Genomic DNA, 23999 nt, shown 5'->3' on the forward strand with positions numbered 1-23999 from the left:
TTGAATAGGGCAAGCAACTGCCATGTAATCAAAAAACAAGACGCCTCTTTTTGTATCCCGTTTTTTTTTTCTGGTTCGATTCATGAAATGTCTGTAGCATGGACGGCGCGTCTATTCAAAATTCAAATTGGTTTATTTCTGCCTTTTGCAGTTTTAAAGACTGAATTACAGGCAGGGTCAGCAACTAACACATTGAATAGTACAAAGTCAACATAAAATAAATAATATACAGATTTAGCCAAGCCTAAAAGCGGAGCTCACGTTTCTAACCCCAGAAAGCAAAAAAGTGTACATGGAAATGATTATGCTTCTGCATAAAGTACAAAATTAATCGTCATTATTGTATACAGTTTACAGTGAGAAAACAGATCAAACACCTCTGAGCTGTGACAGTAGTAAACAAACAAGCCTTGCAAACAATAACCAACAATTTTAATCAACAACTAAAACTGAAATTACATGCACAGTAATCTCTTCCACAACATTTTCCGTTTGACTGACAATGTTTACTCCCTCTCTCTTCAATTTAGAACAACAGCAAAAATCGTATTAATTAAAAAGTCAAACTAAATCGTTGTAAATTTGCTCACTCGACTGCAATTTCACAGTCAAATAAGGCAGCTCACGACTGGACATCCATTTCACTCCAAAAGCCTATAAAATGTGATTGCTGAAATATGTCAATCTCTGTCATTACGGAATTGTAAACATTTTCGGGCGTTCTTCGTTTTTTAGCGAGTTTTACAAAATATGTGAGGCAGCAAGGGATATATTTAGAAGGAAAACATTAACTGAAAGCTAACCGTTATAAATAAGTGTTTTGTCTCTCTGTCTCTTTCTCCCAACAAACGCATGATTTTCATTGACATTCTCTTCTTCTCCTTCCTCGGCTTCTCTCAAGGCTTTCTTCTTTTAAATTTCTCAAATTTCGTAGCCGCTTCTCTCATGCTCTCTCCAGGGCCCGTTTGTTCAAAAGCCAATTAACGCTAGTCTCCGCTAATCCCAGAATAAAAATTAACCAAGGAATTTGTTTCTTTACTCCCAAATGCTGTTCAACGCTGATATTCGGCAAAAGTTTACATTAGAAGAGCTTAATCTTGAAAAACAAAATTAAGCAAAAGAAACTTTCACCAAAAAGTTGAAAACATGAAACAAAAGTTTACGCTAATCCTGGATTAAGTTAATCGGCTTTCGAACAACCGGGCCCTGCTCTTTATCCCGTTGCTCGTCACTAATATGATTTCGCGCCAGAAAAACGCGGGTTGCCAAATGCAACGCTGCCACGCGATTTCTCGTCACAGAAAAGTGTCCGAACACTCCCGTCCCCAGAGGCTCTCCCGCCTCCTCACCTCCAGCGCGACAGTAGGGACCTTAAGATCTACGACGGCGACGGCGACTCACCTCAAAATATCACTTTGCCTTATCATAAGTCTTTCGTGGTTATTCTATCTCGTTTGCTTCTTACAGTTTGGGAGAATTATCCTAAAAATAAATTGGTACGAGCAGTTACAAAGTGAAAATAGAGAATGAAAGATTCTCTGTTGCATGCTCACGTTGTCCTCAAAGCCTCAAATTTGGTAATTTCACGTCGTCGTTATGCAGAGTACCGCAAGAATCCGTGCTGCACGATTATTTATGCTCTTTTAACCAATGATATCATTGTTTTGCGGCGTTGTTGTTGCCGTCGCCTTCGTAAAATCTTAAACTCCCCAGTTTGTGCAGGCAGACGGACGTACGTGACGTCATAACTAAAATTTCTCGCCTGGATAGATTTGCCAAAAAATCTTACCCATGGTGCTCCGCTGGCGCGCTTCGCGCGTTTGAGCTCCGCTATAGGACGTTTTCAACCAATCTCTAGAGACACCAATAACAATAGAGAAATTTACGACTTGTGGTGGACGAACAAAAGACGCTAATGAGAGATCTTTTGTTTTCGTCCACCAACATGGCGGCGATGACGTCACGTGAAAACCATCTATTACAATAATTATAAATATAAATGTAAATTACAAGTAATAATCCCTCACATACTAGTGCCTCTAATGTGGGAGGCTATTAGCATACTTACAAGTAACACATTGACTATCACTTTCGATGTTACATGGCTTAGCTACTCTGATGGTATTCCTTCTAAGATTGTTGGCATTTGATTTTTAGGCATGTGCTACAGACATTAACGATCGGTATTGCGTTTTTCAGCTACATTTCTCGAAAGCGAAAGATTTAAAATTAATGGTAAAGGCGGACCTTACTGTTTTCGTCGCTCTCTGAACGGGAATTTTTGTAAGGTATTTTTTCCATAACTCTTTTTTGCCGGTTTGAACGCCCTCCTTCAACCGACAGGCTTTTCGACCGTTTGTTTTTGTTATGGAAATTCGCATTTCTTATCGTAGCGATCTAATTGGATGAATCGCACATTTGGGTGGAATTTTGAAATATGAAAATTGTTCCGTGTCACGCAATGCCTGTCGGTTGAAGGTGGGCCTGTAAGGACGGTGCCTAATATTATTGCGCATACGTTCTGCGCATCTCCAAATACTCGGATTTCCTACAGGGACAGTGACCGTTTAATATGTAGTAACGGAAGATAGCGTACATACCCTCTGACTTAACAAGATGATGCAGTAACTGTCGTTATATTCTATTGAAAAAAGGGAAATGCAGGTTAGATGGTTAAAACGCAAGGCAGAAGACAGCGAAAAAAAAAACTACTACGTGGTATCCCTCGGGTTTTTATGTTTGGCCCGGTATCAATGTACGTACTTGAAGAATCCCTTTGGTCCTTAGCTCCATTATTCGGATTTGGAGGGCAGCCACAGCCACGGTCTCTAGTTTGGTTACCTGTTGATGTTTTGGCTTCAGTGAGGTCGAATTGAATATCATGTGCTCTTATCAAGGGGAGCGCTGCCCATGATATTTTATAGTTGACAGCCAAGATTTTTGGGTTGTGACCTATTAGAAAGGGAACAATGGAGCCTAGTTCTAAACTCAAAAGAGCTGCATCTAATACCGATCCAATTTTACAGAGCGACGTGCTATCTGGGATTTGTGCTTACAAATCATTTCATCAGTTCACTCAAGCGGTGCGTATGAGCCATTGAATAGCGGAAACTCTAATCCGCGGTTGAGCGCCATTAGAGTCACAAGCCTTGTTGTTATTACCATCGGCTACTGTTACCTTCTGTTCTTGTTGTTGATGTGGGTGTGCTGGTTTCTTGCTTTGTTTTTTGGTGGCATAGTGTTTGGAGAAAAGCGAATTAGAGGACACTAAAACTGAGTTACACTCAGTTGTCAATATCCAACGGATTCTTAATCTCGTGCGTTTGAAAAATAATAAATTACGGCGTCATCCTTTCTTGGAAAAGTGGATTGTCAGTAACTTGCGTCGCAATGGAAGACCATGCTAATGTTCCTCCCCCTTTTATTGGCGATCGCTAGAAAGCAATCAATGCCAGCACTTTTCATTACCTTTATACATGCCACAGAATACAGCAAACACCCGCATATAAGAACACTTTTTTCAGGTTTAAGGCTGATCGTTTTCTTATTTGAAAGGTACTTAGTGAGAAATCAGCCTGAAAGTGTTCTTAAAATGTTCTCAAAATTGGTTTCAGAAATACTTCAAAATATCTATTACCAGCGGTTTAATTAACATTCAATGCTGTTTTGTAATAGTTTCATAGTTTGTAATGGTCCTGAATACCATAGTACTTTGATATAAGTTACTGTACTGTATTGTTTTCTTATCCTAATACCCTTTTCCTTTGTATTGAGAACAAGTTTTATTTATCAGGCTGAATTTGTTCTTATTTATGTGGTGCTTTATTGGCCAAATTTCAGCCTGATGTTCTTAATCCACTTGTTCTTATATGCGGGTGTTTACTGTACTTGTCATTTTGACACTGGCCAAACGTAGAGAAAGGGTTGTAGGGAACTTCAATAGGACTTTCCCATTTTGATTGCTGAAAGTGCTATTTCCTGACTTTGAAGCTAATCCATCATTCTCACCGTTGGTGATAAGTTTTATGAAGAGCATTGTGATTTTAATAGCCGCTTGTTGCATTTTTGTGGCCCTGTAAGACGTGGCAATGTCAGCACTTTCGATTCGACGTTGAGGGTCTATTTCGGTCCACGTCGAGCAAACAACATCGCATTGTTGATGTAACTGTCTATGTGTGCGTCAGTGGGTGGGAACAATATCACGTGTAACCATCTCACGCCCTTATTCAGTTTTTTCCTTTGTTTATTCTGACTAATAGGTGGGGATTGGTGATTGGTTGTTTTCATTACGAACTTGAATAGCCATTGGCTATTTGCTACGCTCGTCTAACGTCTCAGTTGCCAATTTTTTTTGAAAATGACAGTCCATGGCAGACAAATGAGTCTCGTTCAAACTCTTTCCTGCGATTTCTAACATTAAGCTTGAGTTTACACAAGCTCGTATGTTGCAGTAATCGACATCTTGCTACAAGATTATATCGATCTCCTCTAGCATTACATGTATGATTGTATGCATTACAATCTTGAGAATCACTAGTATCACCTTTACTTTCCTATTTTAAAGTTCAAACATCATACATTAAGAATTATCAATACATTCGACTAGTGCTGTAAAAGGTTTATTTCTATGTCAAGGAACTTGTTACAATGCAATTGAGGACAATATGCTATGATTCCACTGAACATCATTGATTAGCAATCTTTTGTCCCAAAACGAAAAAAAAAAGGCTTTAAATCAAGCGAACACATTCGTTTTTTACTAAAATTATCATCTACATTATTAAAAGTCGATCACGTAGATTTCGCCTGCTGCTTCAAACTGAAACTTGTATCTCCCATCACCTCAACATCTACAACAGCATCTCCTTGAATTACAGCAATAACTACTTCTTCTTTCCCCTTCCTTTTCTTTGACCTGCATGAAAGACCACAATGATTTTGAAGATAAAATTGTAATCTGTGACGTTAACGTAAGATTAAACAACCCTAAGAGTATTCGTTTGAGAACGTTTCGTTTGAATTTCTCTGAAGACAAAACAGTTTCTAAATGAAAAATAGGTTAGTTATCGTGCAGTACTCCAAATAGTTTTCATCTGAATCTTCGAACTGTAATCAGACAACTTTACAATCATAGAAAGCGTAGAAAGGCAGTACTAGCAGGCTTAAAGAACACGGACCAACTGTCGTACCTAAAATAACTGTGATGTTTTTTTCGTTAAACACTTCCCAGTTAAGGGCGCGCAAATTATTTCGCTGTGCAATCGTTTAAAATCGCTTCATTGCAACAAATTATAAAATGGAAGTTTAACGCTAAGCTTCCCGAATCGTTATGTGCGATACCCATCGGAATCACAGGAAGAATTAACGTTTTTCATAAAAATCTTCTGCGTGTCACAGAACATTAAAACACCAAGGCGCCATATTTAAAAAACAACATTAATTCTTCCTGCGATTCCGCTGGGTATCGCACGTAACTATTTAGGAAGCTTAGCGTTAAGCTTCCATTTTACAATTAACTGCAATGAAGCGATTTTAAAAGATTGCAGAGCGAAATAACTTGCGCGCTTTAACAGGGAGGTATTTAACGAAGAAACATCACTGTTGTAATGTTACCTGCGACAGTTGATCCACGTTCCTTTAGCCTGTTATCACTGGCTCTCTATGATTGTTAAGTTGTCTGATTGTAGTTCGAAGATTAAGTTGCAAACTATTTGGAGTAGTACGCAATAACTAACTCATTTTGCATTTAGAAACAGCGTTGTCTAAAGAGAATCAGTACTCAAAGGAATATGCTTACGGTTGTTCATAAAAATTTTCTGGCGTGTCACAGAACATTAAAACACCAATACGCCATATTGAAATGTAAAGCAGAATTTATCAAGTACAAATGTCCAACCGTAAAACCGACAGTTGTTAGGTTCAAGAGAGGGCTTCAGATAACAATTGTAAGAGAGACTTGAGTATGTTATTTTGGCCTAATTCTAAAACAGGTTATATACTTTTTAATTCAATAACCACAAGGTTTCCCTTCGACATTGTTATGCAGTGCTTCGTAAGCACATTTTGTTCGTAAAGGAACCTTCCGCGATTAAATCCTCAGAACCACGAAGACGCTTTCTTCTAACACAAGGAACCGGATTCAACGCGTAGTTGTGTTTGTAAAGAGCGGTGAAACAAGTCGTGGTCAGTACTCTCTCTTCGCCTTCCATTTGAATGCGCCCTACGAGGCGTTTAGGTTATCGCCACAAAACAATTACCGTCCATTAAGATACACAGGACAAACGAAAGATAGCTTACATACCTTGTTGGTTTGCATCATTACCAGATACTATTGGTTTAGGTACTATGGAAAAGAGAAAAAAGCAGGATAAATGGTTGAAACACTTGGAGGAAGATAGCGAAAAAAATAACTGCGTGACGTAGCGCGCGCCTTCATATTTGGCACGCGATCGATGTACGTACCACCAGTAAAGTCCTTCGGCTGGTTAGGACGTATTTTTTTAGGATCTTTTGTAGAATCGTTATCAGACATGGTGAAAAGTTGATTTTATCTGATGGCTCTCTTTGCCTTAAGTGAAGTCACTTCGAATGGCAGTTGCTCTTATTAAGGGACACAGCACGCATGACAGTTTTTATTGCTGACGTCGAGGACTTTTGTTGACACATCTTTTCGCTGGCATAACATCGCCACCGCGTTTAGACGCAGTCCGTTCGTAAAAGCCATTAAATGGCAGGAAATTTAATCTGCATTTCAGCGTCATCAGAGTCATAATCTTGGTTGTCACTATCGGCTACTGTTTCCTTCTGTTATTTTTGTCGATAATGCAGTTGGTTTCTTTCGTGTTTTAGTGCTATAATCTCCACATGTTTGAGCAAAAGCGAATTAGTGATGCGCAAGGTAACGACACTTTGACAGAAAGGTTGGGCCTGATTGGTTGAAGGTGATTGTAAACTGACCCGACAATATCGAACTGGCTCTTGCCCTCAGGCGTTTGAATTCACATCGCGGTCATCCTTTGATGAAATGATGGGGAAGAGTTTTGTCAGTTACTTGCGGCACAACAGAAGGCGATAAGTTTGACACAACATACTAATGTTCCTCCCCCTTTTATCGTTGATCGTCAGAAGGCAATCGATTTAAGCGCTTTTCATTACCTTGATAGGCGCCACAGAATACTTGTCGTTTTGACACTGGGCAATCGAATAGAAAGGGACAGACGGAGCATCAAGCACGTTCAGCGTCTATTTTGGTCCACGTCGCGCAAACAACATTTCAAATCATTTCATCAGTTCACTCAAGCGGTGCGTGTGAGCCATTGAATAGCGGAAACTGTAATCCGCGGTTGAGCGCCATTAGAGTCACAAGCCTTGTTGTTATTACCATCGGCTACTGTTACCTTCTGTTCTTGTTGTTGATGTGGGTGTGCTGGTTTCTTGCTTTGTTTTTTGGTGGCATAGTGTTTGGAGAAAAGCGAATTAGAGGACACTAAAACTGAGTTACACTCAGTTGTCAATATCCAACGGATTCTTAATCTCGTGCGTTTGAAAAATAATAAATTACGGCGTCATCCTTTCTTGGAAAAGTGGATTGTCAGTGACTTGCGTCGCAATAGAAGACCATGCTTATGTCCCTCCCCCTTTTATTGGTGATCGCTAGAAAGCAATCAATGCCAGCACTTTTCATTACCTTTATACATGCCACAGAATACAGCAAACACCCGCATATAAGAACACTTGTTTCAGGTTTAAGGCTGATCGTTTTCTTATTTGAAAGGTACTTAGTGAGAAATCAGCCTAAAAGTGTTCTTAAAATGTTCTCAAAATTGGTTTCAGAAATACTTCAAAATATCTATTACCAGCGGTTTAATTAACATTCAATGCTGTTTTGTAATAGTTTCATAGTTTGTAATGGTCCTGAATACCATAGTACTTTGATATAAGTTACTGTACTGTATTGTTTTCTTATCCTAATACCCTTTTCCTTTGTATTGAGAACAAGTTTTATTTATCAGGCTGAATTTGTTCTTATTTATATGGTGCTTTATTGGCCAAATTTCAGCCTGATGTTCTTAATCCACTTGTTCTTATATGCGGGTGTTTACTGTACTTGTCATTTTGACACTGGCTAAACGTAGAGAAAGGGTTGTAGGGAACTTCGATAGGACTTTCCCATTTTGATTGCTGAAAGTGCTATTTCCTGACTTTGAAGCTAATCCAACATTCTCACCGTTGGTGATATGTTTTATGAAGAGCATTGTGATTTTAATAGCCGGTTGTTGCATTTTTGTGGCCCTGTAAGACGTGGCAATGTCAGCACTTTCGATTCGACGTTGAGGGTCTATTTCCGTCCACATCGAGCAAACAACATCGCATTGTTTATGTAACTGTCTATGTGTGCGTCAGTGGGTGGGAACAATATCACGTGTAACCATCTCACGCCCTTATTCAGTTTTTTCCGTTGTTTATTCTGACTAATAGGTGGGGATTGGTGATTGGCTATTTGCTACGCTCGTCTAACGTCTCAGTTGCCAATTTTTTTTTAAATGACAGTCCATGGCAGACAAATGAGTCTCGCTCAAACTCTTTCCTGCGATTTCTAACATTAAGCTTGAGTTTACAAAAGCTCGTATGTTGCAGTAATCCACATCTTGCTACAAGATTATATCGATCTCCTCTAGCATTACATGTATGATTGTATGCATTACAATCTTGAGAATTACTAGTATCACCTTTACTTTCCTATTTTAAAGTTCAAACACCATACATTAAGAATTATGAATCCAGTCGACTAGTGCTGTAAAAGGTTTATTTCTATGTCAACGAACTTGTTACAATGCAACTGAGGACAATATGCTATGATTCCACTGAACATCGTTGATTAGCAATCTTTTGTCCCAAAACGAAAAAAAAAGGCTTTAAATCAAGCTAACACATTCGTTTTTTACTAAAATTATCATCTACATTATTAAAAGTCGATCACGTAGATTTCGCCTGCTGCTTCAAACTGCAACTTGTATCTCCTATCACCTCAACGTCTACAACAGCATCTCCTTGAATTACAGCAATAACTACTTTTTCTGCTTTTCTTTTCCTTTTCCTTGACCTGCATGGAAGACCACAATGATTTTGAAGATAAAATTGTAATCTGTGACGTTAACGTAAGATTAAACAACCCTAAGAGTATTCGTTTGAGAACTGAATCGGAAATGAATTTCTCTGTAGACAAAGCAGTTTCTAAATGAAAAATAGGTTAGTTATCGTGCAGTACTCCAAATAGTTTTCATCTGAATCTTCGAACTGTAATCAGACAACTTTACAATCATAGAAAGCGTAGAAAGGCAGTACTAGCAGGCTTGAAGAACACGGACCAACTGTCGTACCTAAAATAACTGTGATGTTTTTTTCGTTAAACACCTCCCAGTTAAGGGCGCGCAAATTATTTCGCTGTGCAATCGTTTAAAATCGCTTCATTGTAACAAATTATAAAATGGAAGTTTAACGCTAAGCTTCCCGAATCGTTATGTGCGATACCCATCGGAATCACAGGAAGAATTAACGTTTTTCATAAAAGTCTTCTGCGTGTTACAGAACATTAAAACACCAAGGCGCCATATTTAAAAAAAACAACATTAATTCTTCCTGCGATTCCGCTGGGTATCGCCAAAACTATTTAGGAAGCTTAGCGTTAAGCTTCCATTTTATAATTAACTACAATGAAGCAATTTTAAAAGATTTCAGAGCGAAATAACTTGCGCGCCTTAACAGCGAGGTATTTAACGAAGAAACAGTTGCGATAGTTGATCCACGTTCCTTTAGCCTGCTATCACTGGCTCTCTATGATTGTAAAGTTGTCTGATTATAGTTCGAAGATTAAGTTGAAAACTATTTGGAGTATTACACAATAACTAAGTCATTTTGCATTTAGAAACAGCGTTGTCTAAAGAGAAATCAGTACTCAAAGGAATATGCTTACGGTTGTTCATAAAAATCTTCAGGCGTGTCACAGAACATTGAAACACCAATACGCCATATTGAAATGTAAAGCAGAATTTATCAAGTACAAATGTCCAACCGTAAAACCGACAGTTAGGTTCAAGAAAGGGCTTCAGATAACAATTGTAAGAGAGACTTGAGTATGTTATTTTGGCCTAATTCTGAAACAGGTTATATACTTTTTAATACAATAACCACAAGGTTTCCCTTCGACATTTTTATGCAGTGCTTCGTAAGCACATTTTGTTCGTAAAGGAACCTTCCGCGATGAAATCCTCAGAACCACGAAGACGCTTTCTTCTAACACAAGGAACCGGATTCAGCGCGTAGTTGTGTTTGTAAAGAGCGGTGAAACAAGTCGTGGTCAGTACTCTCTCTTCGCCTTCCATTTGAATGCGCCCTACGAGACGTTTAGGTTATCGCCACAAAACAATTACGATACATAGGACAAACGAAAGATAGCTTACATACCTTGTTGGTTTGCATCATTACCAGGTATTATGGAAAAGAGAAACGAAAGATAGCTTACATACCTTGTTGGTTTCCATCATTACGAGGTACTATGGAAAAGAGAAAAAAGCAGGGTAAATGGTTGAAACACTTGGATGAAGATAGCGAAAAAAATAACAACTGCGTGACGTAGCGCGGGCTTTCATATTTGGCACGCGATCGATGTACGTACTATTAATAAAGTCCCTCGTTAGTTGGTTAGAACGTATATTCTTAGGATCTTTTGTAGGATCTTTATCAGACATGGCGAAAAGTTGATTTTATCTGATCGCTCTCCTTCCCTTAAGTGAAGTCACTTCGAATAGCAGTTGCTCTTATTAAGGGACACAGCGCGCATGACAGTTTTTATTGCTGACATCGAGGACTTTTGTTGACACATCATTTTCGCTGGCATAACATCGCCACCGCGTTTAGACGCAGTCCGTTCGTAAAAGCCATTTATAGGCAGGAAATTTAATCTGCATTTCAGCGTCATCAGAGTCATAATCTTGGTTGTCACTATCGGCTGCTGTTTCCTTCTGTTATTTTTGTCGATAATGCAGTTGGTTTCTTTCGTCTTTTAGTGCCATAATCTCCACATGTTTGAGCAAAAGCGAATTAGTGATGCGCAAGGTAACGACACTTTGACAGAAAGGTTGGGCCTGATTGGTTGAAGTTGATTGTAAACTGACCCGACAATATCGAACTGGCTCTTGCCCACAGGCGTTTGAATTCACATCGCGGTCATCCTTTGATGAAATGATGGGGAAGCGTTTTGTCAGTTACTTGCGGCACAACAGAAGACGATAAGTTTGAAACAACATACTAATGTTCCTCCCCCTTTTATCGTTGATCGTCAGAAGGCAATCGATTTAAGCGCTTTTCATTACCTTGATAGGCGCCACAGAATACTTGTCGTTTTGACACTGGGCAATCGAATAGAAAGCGACAGACGGAGCATCAATCACGTTCAGCGTCTATTTTGGTCCACGTCGCGCAAACAACATTGCATTGTTTTTGGAAACTGTCAGAACAAGTCGCACCCACGGCGCGTTCGAAATTACATCATGGCAACATCCGCCGAGAAGCGTCTTGTCAGTAACTTGCGTCACAACAGAAGACCACACTAATGTTCCTCCCCCTTTTATTGTGATCGTTAGAAAGCGATCGATGCCAGCACCTTTCATTACGTTGATAGACGCCGATTGTAGAGAAAGAGACGGAGGGAGCATCATTTGGGCTTTCCCCAAAGTAATTGCTGAAATTGCGCTTTCCAGAATTTTAAGCTACTTCATCATTCTCTCCTTTAGCGATAAATTGATCACATGATCAAATTGATCAAATATGTTTTTTTTGTCACCTTGGGTCGGCCTGTTTTTCAGCTGAATGCAACTGAACCACGTGGGTTTGACACGAAATTGACAGTTGTTTCCTTATATGTAATATATTTTCTTAGGAAAACAAAGAAAAGCTGTTGGAGACATAAAATGCGCTAGCGAAGCACTTTCGATGCCTTTTTTGAGCGCTTACCTAATTTCCTAGAACAATGTTCTTGTACCAGTTTTAGATCTGAAAAGCGCGCAACCCGAGTAAGTGCTTTCGTGGACGAAGTAATGCGCCGTGCCTTGTAAGCAATTTTAGATTTTCTTTGAAAGAACTTGTAGCTATTTATCGAAATTTGCGCCGCTCCAGCTGAACGGTGGAGGCGGACTTTCGTTTTCCTTAATGTTGATCTGTCCAAAGACGTATCGTCTCACTGAAATATTCACCGCTTTAATTTTCAGTTCGTTGCGTGGTAAGCAACATTTTGTAATTTAAATTGCTTGCAATTTTATGCTAAGCTTCGTCACTTTCATCCCCTTCTGCGCAATTAAGTCGTTTCACTTTCCAGCATGTGTTTCTTGTTTCTCTGATGTGGCCAATGTTGATTCGTTGTTATTTTGAGCACTTACGCTCTGAGCACGTTTGAGCGTATTCCTTACGAAGCAGTTTTCAAGGGCACAAAAACCCCCACGCCGTGTCAAACATCCTGATTGGACGAAAGGGTTAAGTACCTGCAGGCTAATTGCCAGGGCTTTTTCCCGTGATTTCATTTCGTCTTGTTATATTTTGGGTTACCAAGCTTCATTTGAATTGTCAGTCGTACTTCGCACCTAAACGCAATGGATCCAAGGGTTGAAAAGCTTTTAGAGGGCAAATCGGACGTCGTTAAGTCCCAAGCCATTGTATTTGCTATAGCTTGCAGTTCGACGCGACTGATGCGGAACTCGAGCCCTGAAGCTTCTATTTTTCTCGGTGAGTTATTATGTTGTTATCTGATGCTTTGCTGGCTTTACGAGTTACGATCGATAATCACTAAAAAACAGCGTTTTATCCTAATTTCACAGGTAAACACAAAAGGAACCGACGACCGGCTAAGAAGCCGAAATTTTCGTTCGAAGAATAAAGTATGATGAAGAACGCTCAGGTAGGTGTTGATCCCGTTTTAAGTCTTTCTTCCTGACACAAATTACGACACTCGCATATCTTCTTATATCACCATTAATATACAGGTTGTTACTGAGGGGCGTTTTTGCTATTTTTCTTGGTTTTTCAATCTGTCGTTTTCTCCATTAACGTACGAACATTGTGGTCTCTTTCTTCTCAACATTTTGACCAGTTTATATTTTTCTTCTGTTGTTCCAGAATGACGTGTGAAAGTGAAATAACACATGGAAATCGATTATGTCAGGCTTCGTCAATGTTGGGATTTGCTGTGGCCGGCCAATATTCGTGTCTTTAAAAAGAGAGAAGCCAGTTTCGGACAATAAGCATTCACTTGATAAAGGTGCTTCCATTGGGATTGTGTTGAGATACGAGTTTCGTGGACACTCGTAAGACTGAGTCATTCTCGGTAGTTTTCTGGTCAGTTGATGCTGACACGATGCATGTCTAGTTTTTTGTACAAAAAAAATGTATAACGGACAATCCGTTCTCGATCGTCTTAAACATAGCTGTTTGTTTAAGTTATATCGGCACAGTGCCAATTCTAAGCGACTTCTGTGTATTCAACTCAATTCATATTATTGTAGTTCTTGATCCAACGTACTGTTTGCGTTTATGAATAAAACAGAATGCTCACAGTTTGCTTGATGTTCTTCCGTTCTTCTTGTTTACAATTAGTGGTATCAAATGGCCTTTTCTTGTTTTCAGCTGCTCGCAAAATTTCGCCTTTTCGATTTGGTCACAAAATTTCCCTGCAAGCTCCTGCTCGCAAAAATTTGACGATGCCGGTAAACTTGAATTCTGGAAGATTTTTATGTATACTATGAATTGAAAAAACTGAGTTGTCTCGCTCCGGGATGACGTATGATAAACAGTAAAGGGTTCGACGGTAATAAAATGATGCAAGTTCAAAGTGTATTGTGTTCGATTTAGTCCTACTAATTGACATACTTGAACAAAAAACATCGTATGAGAAAAAAGTATTTGATGCTGGCGATGATTTCCAAGGTTGCCCCATGCCTTGGTGTTCTCGTCTTTTGCATAAGTTTTCGATGCGAACTTGAACTTTTGATAATTTGTTTTGATCGCAAAAAAATGTGGTCTGTTTTTATGTTGGCTTATAATCAAAATAAGAAACCTTCATAAGATCCCATTCAAAACCGAAAGTCGTAACGACAGTACTCCTTTTTGGGTATTTTGAAATAAGTCAACTTGGGAAACGCTATCGAAGGGTACTCGCTTTCGACAGGGAAAAAAATACGTTTACGCTGATTAAAATACGCTAATCTGATATGTTTTACTCGATAAATAAAGCTTATCAAAAGTCGAAATTTCAAAGAGTATTTCAAGAAGAAGGAAAAATTCCCCAGCATAAATTCTTAGTACAAAGGGAAAACTTGTCGAGGCCAGTTTTTCCTAATTATAAATACACATGACGAAATCATCACTGTAAAAGCAAGCGCTGTTGTTAAAATTTCCATACGAGCAAATCAGTTCTTGGGATTTCCCCTTTTTCTTCAACACACCACATGTTGCAGAGCGACGAAAGCGGTTTTTTAGACGAAGAAAAGATTAAAATGGCAAAAAGATTGAAAACTTGAGTAATTGCTGGCTTCATTCATCACCAGGCGTTAGTTACTTTTGTAAGAGAAGGAACTGGGACCTTTCGCTCTTCAGTGTCACCCAATATTTGAAAACAAACAAGGGTCATTTATTCGATATGGCTGTTTTACAGGTTAAAAATGAACGATTATAACTCATGCAGGGACACATTGATGATGAGCACTTTCTCATCTTTCACGAACTTACATTAGATCTCATTTTATGCGTGATTTCCTCGAACGCTGCTTTTTTATTCGGCGAATTCGTTTATATAACCTGATTTAACGCAAAAGGAAAGGAAAGGAAAGAAACTTTATTTAAGTGTCCAGTCGTTCTAGCGCTGGAGCACTAATTGGGGACACTGTAAACTGAAATTAACGATGAAAGCAAATCAAGTCAAAGGTTGGTTTTTGAGGAGAGGGGAAACAGGCAGCTTTGGGTAAGATGAAGGAAGCTTACATGAGGGGACAATCCATGGCCTGTTGTGGGAACATAAAGCAGTGAAGGGATGGGAGGGAGGAGTATGAAAATGATGAAGTGCACAATAACTTTGAAAAGAACATTTAATACAAAAATGGAAGAACAAAGTTGACACAGTGTGACAAATGATTCTCGCTTAGTCACTTCTTTTTCTTTCCTCCTCCTTTTTTTCCAGATTTTTTGCCTTTTTTCCCCTTCTTCTTCTTTTTCTTGCTGTAAGGCCCCAGTTGCTTGCGAACCATTGTGCCCCGCCACCACGACTGCAGCTGTGGAAGATAAACACTGCACAATTAACTTGTCTGAGATAATAGGCCTTTTGCAACAAATGGTCATGAGACCCTCTTCTTCAAAAACACAATGATTCTGCGGAGTACTTGAAATAATTTTTCCAGAATTAAAAAGAGCGGCTTAAAATAGGCTACCATGCCGATTATCGCTTAAACTGGTGGTTTTATAGTTGAAAGAAATTGTAAGGATTTGTATGGGAAAGGACACTTTGCCCTCCAGTCAAGCTTCAATTATGATTTTCATACAATCCTTGTATTTTCCTAAGTTTTCAAACTGCTTTAAAAAATTTTCTTTGTGGATTGACAGTCTGAAAATTTCCAACCTTGCACATTTATTCTCTCTTATTCGACCCTTGGTAAGAATAGCTCTGTTTTTGGTGCTTAATTATGGAAAATTCTCTGGAGGGCAAAAGCTTTTCGTTTGTAAACAAAAGTATGGAATTCTTGAGTGATGAAATGATCATAAAATCTCTACCTTAAGTGGTACTGTACATGTATTTCCCTGAAAATTTGTCTTCTGGCTAACTCAAACACGGTCTTTCCATTTCTGGAATTTAGAGAGCCCGAGCTTCAAGTTCACTATGAGTCATGTGACCATTGTTGCAAAAGGCCACTTTACTAGTAGCTAACGAAATAACAACCTAGCTATGTTAAAGAGGAGCACATTGGTACTGCTTAAAGAAGAATTTTCTCTCATAACAAAGAGCTTAAGCACACAACATTTTTCAGCGAATGTCGGAAATTAGAAGTGAACATTTCGCACGCCAGGACAGTCTCTCCCAGATTTTCAAACTGATCGTCTCTACTGGTGAAAAGGTACTTACAGTATAAATGTGGTGGTGCCAAGACAAGTGAAAAAGGAAAACCAGTTCACTACTGGTTGCTGCCTGTTGCTCAAAAAATCGGTGCATGCTTAAGCACCCTACTACTTGTAAGTCAATAGTCTTTCCTGAAGTATTCCCAAGTTAAGTTTAAATCTAACTGGGGAACTGTTCGTAGTCACAAAAAGTAGCAGTTAATATCTGCGTACAAACCACTTCATGTATGAATGACATGTTTCAAAGTCCCTAAAGGTTCTGGCCCAGGCTAGCTGAGGAGAAAACACACCGAACATAAGTATCAAGTCACCTTGGTGGCAGCTTTCAGTTCCTCCTCTTCTTGTTCAGCTTTTCTTCTTGCTTGTTCCTTAGCAACACGATCTTCTATTACAACTTTTTCATATTCAGAGTACTGGGCAATAAACAGTACACACACTGTTAGGCAAATCAAGCAGAAAGCTTGACATAGTGGGAGTAAATGAAATAAATGGATATTTAAGGTGGCTCACTACAGTTTTTTGAAGAGCACCAATATTTTTAAATCTGTGAAATTAAAGCAACAGGATGTCTCTTCTGAAGTGTTAGTCACTGCAATTGGTGTAAAATGTAATTTTATCCAACAAACAATGCAAATCAGGGGAAAATGCTAAATATAGTGACCATGCTCCTGGAGGGGGACTGGAAACTAGACATTTCAAAGGCCTTTTTCTCAAAAACCAGCCATATGACCCCACCTTAAAATTTCAGGATTTCCTTAGCAAGAAATAAATAGTTAAATCTGTCAGACAGGTTTTTCGCAAATGGCAAAAATGTTGATTTCCGTCTATGTCGATAACTGAAAAACTATCTGATAGATCCTTTCAAAACAATGTTGATGGTTTCGTCTTTGTATTGTTTACTAATTCCCAAAATTTTAACCCTGGTCATAAGGCAAGGTTTTGCGTAAAAAGGCCTTTGAAATGTCTAGTTTCCAGTCCCCACTCCTGGAGCTTGGTCACTATATTCAGTATTTTCCCCTGATTTGCAAACAACAAGGTACTTAAGACCATGATGAAGGACTTGGCCAATAAGAGGATAAACGTAAAAAACTTGGTTCACTAGCATTTCTTTAATCAAGGTGAATTCTAAACAGCATGAAATCAGTACCACAATATGAGGTTAGGTTCTTGGACCTATTAATGGGAGACTTTACAAGCCAAATTCAAGATAATGACCATGGTTATGACATGCGTTGAAAGTGGTGTCTTAAAGGGTACAATAAAGTTGCACCAACAATTTGCTGCAGAATTTGTTCGGAAACCAGGCCTTAAATGTAGAAGTAGTTCCACAGGTTAAAAATATAAAGAGCAGAATTCTGAGTACAGGATTAACCATGCAAGGCAAAAGTATCAAGTACATTGTAACTTGCAATATTTTAAGTTGAAAGACTCTAAAATTTATCAACTACTTCATACAAGATCTTTAAGAGAAGAGGAAGATTTTCTTAATAAATTAAAGATGAGAAATGAAGACTTTGGTTTTAATATCCAGTGTGGTGCAAGCCTCTGAACCCTTACCTTTAGAGTGAGTTCTTGAAGTCTTGCAAGATCATTGGCCTTTGATGCCTGCAAGACAAAAAATTCTAAATGGATGGGCTCGTCTTTTTATAAATTAATTTATTCATTATGATTCTTGCCAATTTAAGTTCATGTTTACTTTGACAAAGATTCCTCCGTTGACTTTGACAGAATTTCTTTTTCATCACAATTCTAGGGTTGATAGGTTTATGCTTGAAATTCACAAAGCAATAACTGAACTATTCCCAGGTGACCATTATGGCAGGCATGAAATGGATTGCCTATACCTTGCCAGTTAATATCTGCTGCTCCAAGTTTATTAATCTCTGCTGTGCTATTTTGGTCAAGCAATTACTGGTAGATGCCAACATCAAAATAATAATAGTCAACCACTCATAAGCAATTTGAGATTTCATCTCCATTGGACAAAACTCAAAGTTCTACAGGAGCTTATGAAATGTGAAAGATTGTACATATCTCATGGTAGCGTACATATATAGAGCAGAAAACATTGTTAACTATTGTTTTTATTGTCTGCTGTACTGTAACAGATGCAAAATTTATAGATTGAAGCACATTCAGCTTGTTTGACAGCAGTGCTGTTGAAATTGAGCAGAAAGAGTATAACGAGGTTAGATACGGTAAAGATAATATTTGATGTACAAGTTAAAGATGAAATTGAGAGAAATGATCATCACATGATCGCTTTGCAGCCGAGACGATCACATTGCGTCACATCATTCCCTTCTTTTAATTAATTTTAAAAAGAGTATAATGTGATGTACAAACCCAAGTCATAGCTTAATTTACAAACCTTTAAAACATCCAACTCATGCTGCTTTTGCTCCACATCATGGTCATATTTCTCCATCCAATATTCCACCTTTTCTTCTAGTATCTAATCATTAATGCATACCACCTGATTAGTTTATTTTTTAAGCATTCAGTGATGTAGAATATCCTGCTGCACTTGAAAATCATTCTAACTTTTAAGAACTCAGAGTGAACCACCTTACAGGGAAAACAAGTATGGGCTTACTTTTGTTTTGCTAACTCTCAACGTCTCTTTCACACCATTCTCAAGTTTAACTCATTGACTCCTTGGGGTTGCCCTTTGGCAAGTAAAATCATCTGGCGTTAGACAGTCGAGAGTAAAAATACTAAGTATGGCCTGTTTAGGCGTCAAAGGGTTAATGGTAAGTGTTTACAAAAATTGTTTTGACACTTACATCTAAGTGGGTTTTTTTTCGTGAAGGCCTTTGAGTAAGGTGCACATAAATACACACATACCTTTATACATACACATACATACTTAATTGACCACTCCCCTTAGAGGCTTTTCAGGGCCAATGAAACACAACAAAATGACGAAACAGAACAACAACAACAACAACAACAACTATTAAAAATCCCAAATGGCCGGAGGCAAACCAGTTGGCTTTTTACAAGTGCAGCTGAGAAATTGAACCAGGGACTACCAAGGAACAAATTCGAACGAGTGGTCACAACGAGTCTTGAACCCGGGATCTCAAGGCAAGTGCCCTGACCACTGGGCCAGGGTGCGCCAGGGCCCGGTTGTTCAAAAGCCGGTTAACGCTAACCCCAGATTAAAATTTAACCAAGGAGTTTATTTCTCTTTTCCCAAATTCTGATCAATGCTGATATTCGGGAAAACTTTACATTAGAAGAAGTCAATCTTGAAAAACAAGAATAACCAAACGGAACTTTCACCAAAAGGTTGAAAACATGAAACGAATGTTTACACTAATCCTGGATTAAGTTAATCGGCTTTTGAACAACCGGCCCCAGGGTGATAACCTAAATAAGTAACATTGTAAAGAAAAGAACATCTCTGTAAGGGGGAAAGACATAATTTCGGTTAAATTCACCTTATGATGTTCCTTTAAATAACTTTCAATTTCAGCATTAACTCTAACTTCTTCTTCTATTTTGTAGCGTAATGTCTGTGAAAGAACAAATAGAATCAAGAATGAAGCAACTGGGTGCAGAATGGATTTGCTGACACAAGAAGAATATGCTATCAATGAATGATGGCATCCACATATTTGTTTTTTTACCTTTAAGTTGATACTTATTGCTTTATAGCAATTTTTTGTTGGTTGTATAGAGCCAAAGTACTCAACTTACCATCCTCAAGCCATCCATTGTTGCACTTAGTGCAAACTTGAATCTCCTTATACAGGATATTACTTTTTAAAAACAAGCATTATTCAGTAAGCCACAACAAAATGAGAATGAAGGTTCTAGGGTCTAAAGAAACTGTGGTATGGTGCTGCATCAGTGGGAGAGTAAGACACGAACATTGGTTTTCTTCAATAAGCTGAGAAGGGTCAAAATTGCCACCATGCGATGATTGAATGGCTGTTGTTTCAAGTCTAAGATTTCATGCCAAAATAAGTAAAACCAAACTTTCAAAACAAAAGACCTCTTCTTCCCTACCTCAAGATCTTCTTTTAAAGCATTCTCTCCCTGCTGGCACCTCTTTTGAGTGCAGCTGACTCGGACCTACATAAAGACCAACCACAAAACCAAATTAACAAAACTGAGCAGTGATGATAGCCCACTCTGCATTTTTAGGCATGCATCAGATCATTTGCCATTCAAAGAGGAGGTGTCTAAGTTACAAATAGCAAAATGTCTTCAGTCTTGTCAAACTGATTTGTTATTTGCTTTCCACTTTGACTTTATCTTTTCCCTTTCAGCTATCATGCCAATGGCATTAGTTATTTTTATTGAGCAAAAATTGTTGGGATACTTTCAGAGGTGTGTTCGTGTAATGAACAGTAAAGCTAAGACTAGAGGCCAGTAATTTGGAGGAAAAAGCTTTTGGCTTGTTTTGAACAGTGCATAGCACGGACCTGATTGGCTTTGTTATCTTTTACATTGAAATTTGTCAAAAAAAAAAAAAAAAACTTTTAATTACACAGAAAGGGAAATAGACAGTGCTGTGCAGTTCCAGGGAAAGCACAAATCACAATTTAAAAATAATGTTAACCCACTGACATCTCAAACGCCCTAGGGGGCGCCCCCAGTTGACATTCAATAAAATCGTCACCAGGACCATAATCCTGTGACACACAGTTCAACAGTTGCTGATCAACAAATGTTGAACAGTGGGTCATGCAGTGTTGGATGTTGAGAAATAGACTGTTCAACATGTTGAACGAAATAGGGGTGCGTTCTATTCCGTTCAACAAGTTGCTGCTTGTTGAATCGCGCTAACAAATTGTTTTCCAGTCTCGCATTCACATGATTTCGAAGGATCAATTTGGCGGCTTAATAGCATGTGATGGTGAAGAATCATCTTTATTTGAATGGAACCAAGGCCAACAAGGCTTGCAGCACGCAACAACGACAACCTTTCATAATCCACCATTTCCAAATTTGCTGCTAAAAATGGAAAGAATTTGTAATTCTTGTTCGACAAAAGTTGAATGTGTTCATAGCCATTCAACAAGTCGCAACATTGTCATTCAACAGGCTGCAACAATGTGCAACATTTGGTAAGGAACAATTGTTGCATAATGTCAATGGATAAATATTCCTATCTACCTCAACAGTGTTTTCCACTTTATTTATTGCCCGAATTCATTCCACATATATTATGTTGTTTTGGAACCTTTGGATTGAAAACTCACTTTTTATTTGCCCAGAAAGACGGAAAAGTGGACACATTTTGATCCATAACAGTACTGAGGAAATTTGAAGGAGGAATGGGTTCAATACTGGATTGACGTCACAAATTAATTTGCATCGCTGTTTTTCAAAAAATCAGCAAAATGCAAAGCAGACTATGAAGTCAACCCGTTATTAAACCCATTCCACTTCATTGCTTGGTTATGGATCAAAGTATGACCACTTTTTCATCTTTCAAAGCAAATAAAAAAGTGAATTTTCAATCCAAAGGTTCTAAAAGTAACACAATGTATTTGGGAGGATTACGAAGAATAAACAAGTGGAAAAGTTTGTTGAGGTGATAGGCACTTTACGCAAATATTTGAGATACCTCTGCATCCTTCTTGATATACTTTCCTTCCATGCTTGTTTTAGCCTTCATCTCTTGTAGCTGATCTTTCAGATGAGCAATCATTTCATTTCTTTGCTGCACCAAATGAAAAGTGAGTGAAACAGCTCTGTTTAACAAGCTATGACTGAAACAATAAACTGTCAGTTCAATTTTAATGAAGGCTTTTAATACCAACCTGAATTTCATTTTCTTTGTCTTTTTTCACCTCTATCAGTTGTCTTTGAAGACTTTTCACAAGTTTACGGCTTTCTTCTTCCCTGTAAATTATGAACAAAGGTGCATATTAATAACATTATCTTCCTTTTTCCTTTTTCATAATATTATTTGGACTTGCATTACACCATCATCTATGGTTGCAAGTATAAACTTACTTCAGTATTTTTTGCTGGAGACCTGCTTTCTTTTCTTTTTCAAAATTCACAGCTCTCACAAGGGAGTCAAATGATCTCTTTGAAACAACTTCATTCAGTGTGTCCTCCATTACATCCTGAAGAAATTTTCTGCAAAAATAGAACACATGAACATTGAAATAAAAGTGTTGAACAAAAAGTGTGCTTTTCCGTGAGATGCTATGTGCCCATGTTGCGGCCTCAAATACATGCATCTTTTCGTGATTTTTCTGCTGTTGTCTTGTGTAACCAGCACCTCTTTCCCCCTGTATTCCAAGTAGTTCTCTTCACATTCACATACCACTATTTACTTAACTACAGAGAAAAGCAAATTGTCCAAATACTCAGTGGTCAGAAGCCCAAATTATATAACTTACCGGTCTACTTGAATTTTTGAGAGGTTGTCACTTGTTAAAGGGTTTTGTCTAAAACTTCTGTTGAGGGCTGTATAGACAAACAAGCATAATAACATTATTACTTTGGTGATCATTTTTCACCAGAGTCACCATCTTTGTCAATGACATTTTTCAATATTATGAAGATAACTTAACTTACCATTTGTGCTTTCTCTTAAAGACTTCATGGTAGATTGCAGCTCTGTGTCATGGTTCTTGCTGTTTGAATTTGGGTCATCCTTATGAAGCATTAACTGCAGCAAAAATATTGACTATTATAGTACATATATACTAAACCAGTGGATAGCATTGAAGGTGCACTATGATTGGCTATTCAAACTCTGAATATCTTTTTCTATGCACCTGCGAGCAACTCCCGCAGGATCCAAAAATATTTTACTCATTGCAGGAACAAATAAGTTCAAATCATCTTTTTGCGCTATATCCTCTCACTGTTTTAGTACATACTACATGTATTAAACAACTATTCACCTCAGTGTTGGTGGCTAGTGGTGGATATTTACCTCGCCGCTTCATGACTTAGCTGGAAATATCCACCACTAGCCACCTTCACTTTGGTGAATAGTTATAAGAAAAAGACAGGCCGGCAGGCCATTTCACACAGTCTGAACAACACAGAGCAACAGACTGTTTTCCTTACTGATTCGTATCTTGACTCAAGGAATTTTTGATCTTGTAAAATTTGTCCCAATTCATCATCCACAATTTGTCTTGCATCAGACCTCCCCTCCAATGAAGGAAGCATAATGTGGCCAAGAATAGCCAACTGATCAACACAGTCCTCCAACACTGCAGAGATGTGAACTGCATCCAAGCTTGATAGCATCATAAAACAATTTTTTTATGATTGATGAAGTGCCTAAATTATACCAAATGAAAAATAAACAAAGAAATTATTGTTCAATAATAAGAACAAGGACATTATTATTTTAAAATGGTCAAATTGGTAGTCAATGTTCCCTTCAATAAGTAATCCATATCCCATAGTTAACCCTAACTATGTTACGTGCAGTTATTTACCAATATCATGTAGCTAGAAGCAGAACATTGTAATCTAGTAAACCAAAAAGAAGTTCGAGATGCTTACCCATGAGGTAAACATCGAAAATCACTTATGAAAGTTCATTATGGAAATATTAAAGATGAGGGAGTTAAAGGAATAAGCTTGCACTTTTAAAAGAGAACTTTTCTCTTCATGAGCCTTACTCATGTATTTTTAACTGAAAAAAAAACAAACAATCAGGTACAATTTTTACCTCAAACCATCCAAGACCTGGAATTACTCGCGAAAGGTCCTTTTTGGTTGAAAGAAGTAAACATTACATGACTCAAGTTAGTTCACAATGCGATGACATTCGCTGTATCCAGGAAACGATGTGCGATTGTTTACCTTCGCGCGCCTGTTGACACCAGCGGTTCAACTACGAATACATGCGC

At 38.3% G+C, this 23999-nt stretch overlaps 1 protein-coding gene and 2 long non-coding RNA genes across 6 annotated transcripts; 1 reads left to right on the forward strand and 2 right to left on the reverse strand.

Annotated features, from left to right (window-relative positions):
* Positions 1-504: 504 nt before the first annotated feature.
* LOC138029932 (uncharacterized) lies at positions 505-11081 on the reverse strand. Its single transcript, XR_011127976.1, has 8 exons — positions 10676-11081; positions 10527-10553; positions 6463-9103; positions 6302-6343; positions 2764-4915; positions 2601-2641; positions 1402-1482; positions 505-519 (listed from the first exon to the last, which is right to left on the reverse strand). It is a non-coding gene; the product is annotated as an uncharacterized lncRNA (long non-coding RNA).
* Positions 11082-11981: 900 nt separating this feature from the next.
* LOC138029933 (uncharacterized) lies at positions 11982-19680 on the forward strand. 4 transcript variants are annotated; one of them, XR_011127979.1, is made up of 5 exons: positions 11992-12277; positions 12605-12777; positions 12870-12949; positions 13168-14970; positions 19666-19680. It is a non-coding gene; the product is annotated as an uncharacterized lncRNA (long non-coding RNA). The 4 variants fall into 4 exon arrangements; XR_011127980.1 differs by having other exon boundaries at positions 12092-12109; XR_011127978.1 differs by having other exon boundaries at positions 11982-12777; positions 13168-15007.
* LOC138029931 (dynein regulatory complex protein 9-like) lies at positions 15118-23978 on the reverse strand. Its single transcript, XM_068877781.1, has 13 exons — positions 23819-23978; positions 23203-23421; positions 22702-22795; positions 22524-22590; positions 22129-22257; positions 21933-22014; positions 21737-21832; positions 20170-20235; positions 19599-19673; positions 18524-18607; positions 17710-17757; positions 16464-16565; positions 15118-15314 (listed from the first exon to the last, which is right to left on the reverse strand). The coding sequence occupies exons 2-13, from the start codon at positions 23389-23391 to the stop codon at positions 15189-15191; spliced, it is 1158 nt and encodes a 385-aa protein (XP_068733882.1). The 5' UTR covers positions 23392-23421; positions 23819-23978; the 3' UTR covers positions 15118-15188.
* Positions 23979-23999: the final 21 nt, after the last annotated feature.

This window comes from Montipora capricornis, chromosome 13, assembly GCF_036669925.1.
Source record: "Montipora capricornis isolate CH-2021 chromosome 13, ASM3666992v2, whole genome shotgun sequence".
Classification (NCBI taxonomy): domain Eukaryota; kingdom Metazoa; phylum Cnidaria; class Anthozoa; order Scleractinia; family Acroporidae; genus Montipora; species Montipora capricornis.

Excerpts from the sequence above, each read along its gene's own strand:
- LOC138029931 (XM_068877781.1), bottom strand. The coding sequence starts at position 23,391 with ATGATGCTATCAAGCTTGGATGCAGTTCACATCTCTGCAGTGTTGGAG. Across the intron at positions 22,258-22,523 it reads TCAAAAATTCAAGTAGACCG|AAAATTTCTTCAGGATGTAA; the intron begins GTAAGTTATATA and ends CTATTTTTGCAG. Across the intron at positions 20,236-21,736 it reads ATATCAAGAAGGATGCAGAG|GTCCGAGTCAGCTGCACTCA; the intron begins GTATCTCAAATA and ends GTCTTTATGTAG.